The 12,104-nt window shown below is 33.3% G+C and overlaps 1 protein-coding gene across 42 annotated transcripts in view; it reads right to left on the bottom strand.

The window, feature by feature from the left end:
- Map2 (microtubule associated protein 2) overlaps positions 1 to 12,104 on the bottom strand; it is a 268,232-nt gene that overhangs the window by 11,739 nt on the left and 244,389 nt on the right. For all 42 annotated transcript variants that reach the window (XM_087206187.1, XM_087206202.1, XM_087206178.1 and 39 more), the window contains 2 exons: positions 11,726 to 11,873; positions 6,825 to 7,165 (listed from right to left, as the gene is read on the bottom strand). In XM_087206187.1, coding sequence (XP_087062313.1) covers positions 6,825 to 7,165; positions 11,726 to 11,873 — 489 coding nt within the window. The remainder of the gene's footprint in view (positions 1 to 6,824; positions 7,166 to 11,725; positions 11,874 to 12,104) is intronic.

Genomic DNA, 12,104 nt, shown 5'->3' on the forward strand with positions numbered 1-12,104 from the left:
CACATAAACTGCTAATGCAGACAGTTTTTTTTTTTTTTTTTTTTGGTACCAGGGATCAAACTTGGGACTTTGTGCTTGCGAGGCAGGCGGCAGAACCACTGAGCTAAATCCCTGGCCCTGCAGACAATTTTAAACCAATAAAGACCATTATTTTCAAAACCTCATAGATAAGTTATTTTCCTAAAGCAAATGATTTTGATTTATTATGTCTAGTAATAATACTTTAAATTATTCTCCATGAATATCTGATTATTTTGGAAATGAAGTAGAATTTATTATGTGAGCCATTTCACTAAACCTTGGGGACATAAAATGTTTCATATTTCATTTATAAATTTTAATTTAGAAATATTAGATACCAATCAAATGACTCATTACCAAGTGATCAAAGAGCCAAACATGAATCTGATTCACTTACTGCAAAAATGAAAATTCTAATTTCACTTGCATAAATCTGTTTGACTTTAAAATTTAATCAACTGTTTGACAATTTTTATGATATTCAAAACAAATGATTTGAAGGGTCTCACTGCCAGCACTTAGAAATGATTTAAAATCTTAAAACCCTAGAAATTAAAAGCTAACTTCTACTGATTTCCTCAGATTTCCTCGTTGTAGATTTTTCCAGTGAAACAACTAGCTGACCTTTTGACGGTGCTTTCTCAACCTATATAAAGCAGACTTTGATATCGTTAGTGGCTCATATTTCTATATTGCAATGGATTCATAGTACATTGTTTTTATCTAAATAATGCCAAGTATGACAGCATGAATATAAAAGGCTCTTCCACCTTCATTCTCCATATTGCCTAATGGTTGAGTGGAGAAAAACAAAAACTACTTTGGACAGAGGATACGCAAGGCTTAGTAAGACTTAGGCTCTACTTTCACAGCTTACACCTGGGTCTCTACTTAGTCACAGTGACTCATCTTTCTGTCTTAGCAAAATACAAATTATTTCATGCCAGAGCTCTCTAGGGTCATTTATAAATAATGACCACTTTGGAGCTGATTCCACAAATAACAGCAAGCTTCAGAAACTTCCATAAAATAGAAAAATATAGATGGGTGCTATGAGACAGAGTCACAGTCCAGGTTATTATTATTTTCTTTAATCAAAGAACTGAGTTTTAAGTCCCTAGGTTTTCTGGATAGATCTAAAAAAGTCTCTCCCTTTTTTTGGGGAAAATGAACATTCAGTTTCGGGAAAACATTTGTTTTCCGAAAAGCCTATGTTAAGGGAAAATTATTTTAATATCTTAGAGATTGTCTAGAAAAAGTACAATGAACTTTTATTTGAGAAATGATCAATTTTCTATGTTTATGGAATGAAGGGGAAAACTGAATAATGAATATCTAATATTATTTATAAACTACATCTTTTTTATTAGGTATGTTTGTGATACATAATTACACTCATCTTGGGGAACTGGTACATACACACTTTGCATCTTAATCATTTTTATTCTCTAAATTACATTTTAATCTTAATGAATTTATTTCAGTCAAAAAAAAGTACTTGTATTATTAGTATCACATGGAATGACTTGGAAGCATTTGATAATCTTTTCTTCTGCTTATTTCACAGCTGAAGTGAAAACTATATCAATCAACTGTATCATCTTCCTAAGGTTCTATCCTATTTCAAATTCCTCCAGTCTTCTTACTGCTTATTAAATGGACCAAAATTTCTTAGTGTGGCAACCAGAATTCTCAGGGACTTTGTTTTTTGAGCCTTTACTTCTGTTATCCTTTTTATACTTTACATTTTGTTTAGACTATATTATATCCCATTGTTTAAGGGCCTTGTTTACATTTTCAACTTTATCTCCATTTTTTTGTTGTTGTTGTTGTTAATTCTCTCTAGACTGCCCAACCTCCAAGTTGAGTCTAACAGACCATTTGGGCTCAGCCCAATCAGCAACACCTGGGGGAGGCTGGCCAAAAAGAGTGTTAGCTTTATGGGTTTTATATAAAGTTTGTGGTTCACTTGGATAAAGAGTTGACTTTTCATTCATACATGAAGAAGAGCTGTATAAGTATAGGTTAATGCAAGTAAAAAATAATCAGAATTATTTAAATTTTTGCTAATTCTATCTATCCTTCCAATATGGTAGAGAAGAACATTAGTTATTTTCTAGGTATTTGTGTGACTTGAGTGGGATTTTATCATGATGATCTAATTGAAATGGTCTATCAATGTACTTGCTCTCTACTATGTTCAATTGTTCCAGAGAAACTAAAATTTTCCCCTTAAGATAAGGTCACCCTAGGAAAGGATAGGAAGACAAAAATGTATAGGACATGAAGGCAAGAATAATTTCTCTTACTAGTTAGTTGGAAATATGAAACACATAGACTGAAAGAAAATACTCTTCTAAAGTACAGTTTTTAGTAGAACAACATATAAGCCAGAGGCATTCATTACAACATCAAGTTGAGTATCTTGTACAGTGGGATTTTGATATTATTTTTTATTTTTTTAGTTGGACAGTAAAAATGGGGCTGGTTTCTTTATTCAAAGATCCACATGTCAGTCAATGTGCTGAGGTATGGACAATAACTGGATGTCCAAAAGACTGGATTCTGTCTACAATGATTTATTTTATTAATTTTAGTATATAAAATTAAAATATTTTGTAGATAAATGATTAATTATTCCTTAAATACAAATTACATCCTCCGACTATATAGCTCAGCCACTGAAGATGACATCAGCAGTTCTATATGCAAAATGTGGCTAATCTAAAGACTCCTGCTTCTTATTTTGTAAAACTGCGAAGGTTAAACTAGGAGATGAATATCTTTGACCTCCAATGCCCTTGAATTCAATGAAGCCATATAAAACTGGGAGGAAAAAAATTAGATTGTGTTACTTTAGAATATACTTAAGAGTACATATGTATACTATACCATCTATACTAAAGTATACCATAGTATAATATACTTCAAAAATTCAAGTGTAACGGCTTTACCTAGATAATTTTTTAAAAAAAGATGCCACAGCCACACTGACTGGGAAGGTAAAAGGCTGACAAATTCTACAAGGTTCATTATATAAAATATGAACACTACTCTTTCCTTAAATGGGAGTGTATTTCTTGAAGATGCATATTTTAGCCTAGCTGACCTGAGAATGGATGGCTGAATGATAAATAAAAGTTTATCATTCACCAGGCAATCAATCAAATCCATAGATGTGACCTTGCTGAAGTCACTGCGCTGTCCAAAGAGCAATCAATGAACACATCTTCTAGGAAATGGCCTCATTAGTTATGTTCAACTATTACAAAGGTGCATAACTAGCACTTTTATAGTGATCTTCATAAAGCTGATGGAGCAATACAAGAAACTTACCAAAAAAGTGTTTTCTATATAAAGCGAAGTCCATCTAAAAAACCTGATAGACAGAAAAGGTAAAACAGCACTCTCTATTCAGCAAACTGCCTAATTTTTAAAAGCTGTATGTTTAGAGAAAAAGTTTATTTTCATAGTTTTGTTTAATTCAAGAAGCTATGTGCTTCAAAAGCTAACATTCATTTAGAATTCAGATTGCATGTAGATTGAGAACTAACTACACAGATATACTTTTAAGTAATAGTTTTAAAGAGCAATAAATATTCAAATTGGAAAGTTGTGAGGTCACACATATCACTATTACAAAATCTGGCTCCTGCAGAAAGTACAGCTATTGCCCTGTCCTCTTTAAAGATTCTTGGTTGACTTTTATTCATTAAAACAGTCCAGGATAATCAATTTACAATTGGGAATGATATGCAAGTGGCTTTGATTTCATCATTAGTGTACATTTATTGGTACTCAATCAGACAATAAAGGTGTATGACATCATTCTGATAATTTCTATGAGGTCTTAACATAAAAAGTTTCCTAGTTAAGAACTATAAGAAACTAACTACAAGAGAAGCTGGGAAACATAGTATTTATTCTGGGGATGGACGATGCTGTAGGCCTACCGGAAAACTCTATTATTATGAAAGAAAATATTAAGGGATGGTAGGGTGGGTCCAACAGAGGCCAATAAGCCATTTGCCTCAAATACAAAATTTAGAGCCACCAAAAACCTTAGCAATTCAGAGAAGCATTTGAATGCAATATTTTGTCCTCAATTGTAACAATCTATCAGGTTGATGGGGGATGTTGGTAATGGAGGAGTCTGTGTGTGTGGGGGGAAAGGACATATGAGAAATCTGTACACTCTGCTTAATTTTACTGTGAATCTGAAAATGTTCTATAAAATAAAGTCTACTTTAAAAAAAATCCAGTCAAACCCACCAGTTCAACATGCATAGAAATAGAGCCCTGTCCTTACTAGTTCCTAACTACCATAATTTCAAGAGCAATTTTAGATCAGATCAAAAGAATAAGACACTTTGATATTAACTTTATGAATTGCCAAATGCAGTGGAAGTCAATTAAAGACATGGAAATCCAATCAGATACAATAAAGAAAAAAAAGGAAATAAATATGCTTATATATTTTTTGGATTGATTTAATCTTAGAGATTTCTGCAAAGCTAAGCTAATCCATTCTTCTCAACTCTTCATTTTTTTTTTAACACTTTATTTTAAGGGGTCTTTTGGTCCCAGCAATGTAATTTAAAATTTCTGTGTCAAATTGTTATGGCTTATTTCTAGATGCTCCCCCACCCCCTGCAAAGCCTTATGCAGTCATAGGTAGGGAGTTTTGAAAGGTGGCTGGGTTAGGGTGTGTGAATGTAGATTTATGGTGTGATGCTGGGATTAGGGGAGTGGATAATGGAAGCCTCACTCTGGGCGTGGGTGGCATCAATCAGTAGGGTTATAGCCTACATGGAATATAAAGGGAAAGAGAGAAAGCTTCTGCTTGCTGCCTTCTGCCTACCATGAACTGGTTCTCCTCTGCGATGCCTTTCTGCTATGCTGCCTTGCTTTGGAGCCAGCCAACTATGGACTGAAACACCTACAAACTGTGAGCTGAAATAAACCTTTCCTCCTTTAAATCTGAGTATTGGGTATTTTGATTCAGCATCAAGAAAATTAAGACACAAATTATAGTGATACTTTTCCCCTTTTGTTATATTTTCTTTTTAGTTTCAATAAAAATCTCAAAAATGATTTTTTTTTTTTTTGTGATTCTAAGAAGAAATAGATTCTTTTATATAGCAATACTTTAATATAAGCAAGGAGATGCTAGTTAAGGAGAGTACCAGAATAGGGAGATATTTATAAAGAGAGAATTGATTTTAAATATAGACAATAGTTATTTAATTTTTCATCAAAACTTATGAGAATTTTCCTACTTTCACTAAACTGATTTATTTCAAATTATTCTTTTAATTATTTATGCATAAATATAAAACTGTGCAAAATTTGGATATTTCTAAAAGGTCCAAAATATTTCCTTCTATTCAATTCACAGAATTGATGAATATAAGGATAGTATAATCTTTTTTTGGACTTACAGGCTTAAGTTTGTTAGAATTTGGGATTTTTTTTTTCTTATAAAAGTTTCTTATAGTTCATATTTCTCATAATGTCTTTCTACAAAAATGTATCTTACTATGACTATAATATAGGTGGTTATAGTTGTCCTGAAAAGGGCTCATCTCTCCCCTCTCAGCCTCTTGGTTGATTTTTTTTTTAACTCCATGGGCTTTCTTAAACAGAATTATAGTGAGATGCAAGAAAGTTTCCTGCTAAAGAAGGATCAACATGGAAGTGTGATTTTAATGTGAGCAGGAATCCTTGGTAGCTTCACGTTTTGGCAAGATCTTCCCTTTAAACCTCTAAAGTACATTTTCTCTGGCTTGAAAGAGGGATACTAGGAATCAGTGGCAGAAAGTATAAGAAATAAGAAAAGCTGGCCGAAAAAACGTTGAGGTTAAAAGAGAAGGTGTTTCTAAGAATACGTGAAAAGGGATTACAAGTTTGTTCATGAACAAACAGAATTACTGCTTTTGTCCTTCTTTCAAAGGTGGATGTTTTCTTTTATCTCTCTCCAAGAAAAGCTGAATCATCCAAAAAGTGATCAAGTTATGAAAAATGTTAAATAATATTTGTATTATTTCCTTCCTGACTTTGTCCAAAATGTATAGTGGATGAGCAAAGCTCAGATCAAAGCAGAATTCAAAGTCCCCTAGTTGGAAAAGACATAAATATTTGCTCTGGAATCATAATTTAATGATCTTTTCTAATAACCTTATTCAATACAGTTATTATTAAGTAGACATTTCAAGGCTATAACTTCATAAGAATTATGTAGAGTGGTCTACTTATTATTAACATAAACCTTTACGCTTTGCAATATTTAGGGAATAGTAGCCAGAGAAGTAACTTGGTAAACCATATTCTGATTTTAGCATAAACATGGAGAAATGGCAAAAGATGTTATAAGAAATCTTTGGAGGAAAAGGAAGGAAACAAAACTGGAATCACTGAAAATCAAATTAAGTTCATGGTAAAGGTCTAAAATAGAAAATTCAAATTGACACTAGAACAGTAACTTTAATTTTAAGTTAAAATCTACAAATCCATAGAGATATTTCAGAAAAGATCTATTAGGAAATCACCTCAAAGATCCTCCTACATGACTAAACCAAGTGTTACCCAAAAATGACCAGAAGGAAAGGAAGAATTATGTGATTTTAATTTTATTTTATGTTTGGTTCTTCAAATAAGGTCCAGGCTCAGCAGCGAATTGTAACCAGTAACTCTGTAACATTTCTAACTCCCTTGCATTTTAAGAATTGTTAGCTGAGGAAGGCAGCATAATAATGAACATGGTGCTATTTCTGGCAGCAAATAGATGTTCACGTGATTCTTACCTGTCCCCCTTTGGGCTGGTATTTAATGTTGTCTGTCGATCCAATTTTGGATTTGACATTCTTCAGGTCTGGCAGTGGTTGGTTAATAAGCCGAAGCTGCTTGGGAGTAGCAGGAGATTTGGGAGGAGTACGAATGATGGCGACTTTCTTCTCACTGGGCACCAAGATGGCAGATTTGGGGGTTCCAGGTGTGTGAGGGGTCCTGGGGTAGCTGGGGGTCCCAGGAGTGCCTGGGGTGCGTGAAGAATAACTTGGTGGGGTGCCAGGAGTGATGGCAGTTGATCCAGGGGTAGTAGGTGTTGAGGTGCCACTTTTTCCTGCTCTGCGAATTGGCTCTGACCCTATATTAATAAACGAGTTAGACAAACACCAAACAGCAGCATTAGAGAGTTCTCCTTAGGGTATTGTTCTTCCTGTAGACTACTAGGATTCATAACATATTAAATTTCTGAAACATTTAGAAATATTTATGAATTATCACAAAAATGCTAAAAATATGCCAGAACCTCCTCTAGGTTCATAATCTAGTGACAATCTTTAGAAACTGTGTTTCTATTAATATGAGGATAAAACTTGATTTTTCCTAATTTATTTTCCTTAGTTCTCATTATAAATGTGTCAAAAACTATTTTCTACTTGCAGGATTGTTAAGGCACATAGACTCCCTATTTTTGGAAGTTGAATGACATGCACATCATTCATTCCTCTATGCAGTTTATTCATGCTGAGCTCCAGATGTGCATATGACACAGATCTGTGAATTTACATCACATGGTGCCATGCAGAAAAGAACTGATTGAATCATGTCTCATGTTAGTCCTTCCGCTTTTACTGAGAAGCACTGGGGGTTGCACACATGTTTATTGAAAGCTGGCAAACAGTATTTTACTATATGGTATCATTTATTCCTTTTATAAGGAAACTTATCCTATGCCTCCTACTAAAAAGATCTATTTTTTTCTTTAGAAAATAGGGATGTTATAACAAAATATTCATAGTGAAACTTGTACCTGATTGTGTTATTTATACAGGATCTTCGAGATGAATTTCTTTGCAGCCACTTGAGCCCAATCTCATTTTATTTTAAAAAATATGGAGAATGTTTAAATTACAAAAATTATTAGAGCAAAAGAGATATTGCTATTAATCCTCCTCAAAATACTCCCCCTCATTTGAACACACTTATTTCATTGTTTTTGACATTTTTTGAAGCAGTTCTAGAAGTCTTCTTTCATGCTTAATTGCTCTGTCCTGACTGCCTCAATATTCTGTATCAGTTCCAAACATTTTCATAGTCATTTTGACTTTGGGGAAGAGCCAGAAGTCTCATGGTGCCAGACCCAGTGAATAAGATGGATGAGGACACACAGTAAGGTTTTTAGGAGCTTGTAATTCTGTTGGATGGCACCATATTTACAACGCATAAAGACAATCACAAAAGAGGACTTCCAGAGCTGTTTCAAAGAATGGCAAGAAACAATGAGATAAGTGTGTTTGCAGGAAATGGGAGGGGTATTAATGGCAATATGCTTTTTACTGTAATAACTTTAAAAACTGAAATATTTGCTATATGTTTTGATCACCCCTTGTATTTTACTATTTCCTGTTTTCTTTCTGATACTAGGTTTCTCTCAGATTATCTTTTTGTATGTATTTTTAATGCCATTTCAAATGTTCTTCTGAAAGAGGAATAATAGAAATAAGTGTACAGCATGTAGATTTCAAAGCACTTTTGTAAATACCAAACAATCTGAGGCAAACAAACATGGATAATAATTAGGGGCTGCTCTTATTACTCTTAATTAAGAAATAAGGGGGCTGGGGATTTAGCTCAGTGGTTCCATCGCTTGCCTCGCAAGCTCAAGGACCCTAGTTCGATCCCTGGTACCAAAAAAAAAAAAAAGAAATGAGGACACTGAAGCTCATTTACTCAGATGCTATTAGATTCTAAGCCGGATACAATAGTGAGTAGATCCTCTGAAATTTTGTAGGGGATTAAGATAGGTCTCAATTTTAAAATCACTGAAGTAAAAGAGATCTGATAGGCCAACCAGGGTAATTGATCATCAGTGTGGGAAGTTCTTCCTCAGACGGGGACATTTAATTTTAATTTGGTCATTGCTTAACATAAGGAGTGAGCGCAAGAGAATTTCTTAGACATTGTGATCTATAGACAGCAGAAATCTACTCACTGATCTGGGTTTAATTTCATGGAGAAATAGAACAATTTTACTTCCTCTTTCTGTGAACAGTTTTCACATATTAAGAGAAAATTGCCCTGGGTTTGACTTTTAACAAAAGGGCACAAAACAGTCATATTATTCATTTGACAATAGAAATGGGATATAAGGAAGTAAAAATGATGGATTAGTGTGCATCCTGTTTTTTTTAAATTTGTTCCTTACCATAAAGATGATATTTCAAGACCAGGATATTAGGATCACATGTAATATAGCATTTTGTAGCTTCCTTGTAGAATAAGTTTTTAATGTAGGCTTAATCGTGTTACCATGTCCTTCTGAAAAATTTCTCCATAAACTATTTCTTCCTCAAATGTTTTCTTTGTGATTTTACCAGCTTTGGTATCTCACCTATTCTGGAAAGAGACCTTCTCTGTATAATTTGCCACTATACCCACCTTGGTAACTTTCATGAAGTCTAAATAAAGCAGGTTCATTTTTTTAAAGGAATGAATTGGATTTAAAATTTATAAAAGTATGCTAATATGTTCTTTACTGTATGGAGACTGAGCTAAAGCAATACAATGAATGTCAGCAACAATACTGTAAGAAATAATTGTTTCTAAAGTATGGGTCATTTCTACATTGGTAGAAAACAATTTTAGGCTTCATAAAAAAGAAAGGTTTTGTGTTAGATCTGAAGAATGAAGATAAACCATGAATTTTAAGGCCTTCATACTGCTGTTCAATACACATGACCAAATTTTATTGCAATAAATTGTTCTAGTCATCAAAACAGTAAGTTTGAGAGTTTTTATTCTGAAATTTAAAAGGTAAAGTAAAAAACTAATGATTTTAAAAATATTTGTGAGTTTATTATACTGGGCCCTTATTTATCTTCTCAAATCAATGACAAAGCCTTTTCCTCTTTCTGGGCTAAATGAACTTCCCACACAGCACTGTTTCCCTCAAATCCTTTCATTAGTTTTATGAAAGGCCACGATATTCCTGTGTTCAGTCAAGGAGATGGTAGAATAAAAGTGGAAAATTTATTGCTTTTCTGATTGTCTTTACGCCTCTTAGACATTGCTATGTAGAGCTAAAACAGGCCCGATGTCTTAGATGATCAGAGTATCAATTATGCTTATTGCCAAATAACATGATAAAATCTTTTTGTAAACATAAATAAAACTAGAATGTCAAAACAGCATTGGCTTGGAAAATTTTAAAAAGCAATTTATACGCAGATCCAAGTTAAAAGGCAGAATACAGTGGCATGAAGAGGTGGATTTATGGAGACAGTGCCATTTTGCTTCCATAGCAACACCCACATGCATCATTCAAGATGCTCCTTGGGAGAGTGGTGCCTTTGTCTTGTTTCATCCTCCTTGGGTTATTGTTTATGTTCAATTCCAAATCCAGATATTTGTAGTTAAATTCACTTCCATGGAAATTACTAACTCTTAAATGTCCTCCTTTCTAAAATTAATAGGATAATTTCTAAATTAATAGAATAATTTATTTTTCCTATTATAAAAAAGATTTGATAATTTCAAAGTGTTTCTAGCACAGATTTTAAAGGATGCTAATAGTTCACGAGACTAAATGTTGTTGGGCACATAATCATAATAATAAACATTTTCACTGTAGGCAAAAGAACTCCAAAAGCATCCTGCAAAATAATCATATTTGAAGTGGACCAATTATTATTAAATGTTTTTAAAAGCAAGCGGTGAAATCAATGATAATGTGATAGTGATAGCAATTTCCGCCTGTGTATAACAGTTTCGAAATGACAGGTATTATTTTCTAGGTAATTCTACAGAGCAGTTCTCAAATACTATTTCCTCCAAATAAATACAGAGAAGACATTAAAAGGACAGCTTGTGAAGTTAACAGTGGGTTGACCATCAAATTCAACCACTCACTAGCTATATAGTGTTGGACAAGTTATCCTTTCTCTAAGGTCAGTTTTTTAATCAACTGAATTTCAGCTATTAATACTTATCAGCATTGTGAATTAAACTGAGTCAAAAATATATCTTAAGAGTTTTGCATCTGTATACTCAATAAATGATAGCCATTGTGGGTTGCAAGAGGAAAATATTTTGAATCCATCTTTTACTGGATAGTTTTAGCAGCACACTATCTGTATATGTGTAATGATAGGAATGTTACATTAATTGTTATAATTGCCAATCAGTTTGGGCCATCAATCAGAGGATAGGCTATTGCACTGCTCATACTATGTTTACAGCTCATTTGAAAGGGAAATTCTGGACAAATTAAGTTTAAACTTAGGTTTGGAATTTTGACTTTCCATTTAGATTTTAGGAGTTGGAATTCAAAGTCTTAAGTTTATATAGATGCATGTTTTAAAAATCTCTGTTGTTTTTCTCAATTAATTCTTTTTGGTTAGAATATTCTGTCCTAAACTTGAAACAAGAAAGAAAATATATACTTAGAAAAATGACTATCTCAATCTTATTTAGTAGACAATAAGGTAATATTGGTCCTATTTCCTCCATTAATTGTTTTTAACCAGAAAGCTATTTTGAAACACCTATAGTCATGTATTCTCTGATTCTTTGGACAAAGACAATCTGTTCTTAATGCATGCTTTATTTGAAAAATGTAAAATAGAAGCATAAAATAAGCTCTTTTCCACTTAAGGGACTTAAAAAAATAATTACAAAAGAAGCCAAACCAAGAGAAACCTACTAGTGGTCCGTCTCACTGAAGAGGAGATGGAACTGTTGAGGGAGAAGGAATTCTCCTCTCTGTCTCCTGATACACCTCGGCGCGGAGGAAGAATGGAGGACGGTCTTGGAAGAGAAGAGCGCTTTTCTGGGCTCTTGGTTATGCCATCCTGATTTGGGAAAACAAAAAGACACTGGTTTCTTGTAAATCTTTATTTTAATTATACAAAGTGAGAACACTATGCTGGTTATTTTTTTCTGTGCTGATAAACTTACTTTAATGTACACTACCAAATCTCATACACTTTTAACCATTTCTACTTTATAACTTAGAAAGAGTTCATATTACCTAGATATTTTGTAAGATTATATTATTCTAGAGTTAGTTCTGGAAGTTAATT

This window comes from Heterocephalus glaber, unplaced genomic scaffold (assembly GCF_053883595.1).
Source record: "Heterocephalus glaber isolate CG9 unplaced genomic scaffold, H.glaber_assembly_v1.0 deba00000621, whole genome shotgun sequence".
NCBI classification, from domain to species: domain Eukaryota; kingdom Metazoa; phylum Chordata; class Mammalia; order Rodentia; family Bathyergidae; genus Heterocephalus; species Heterocephalus glaber.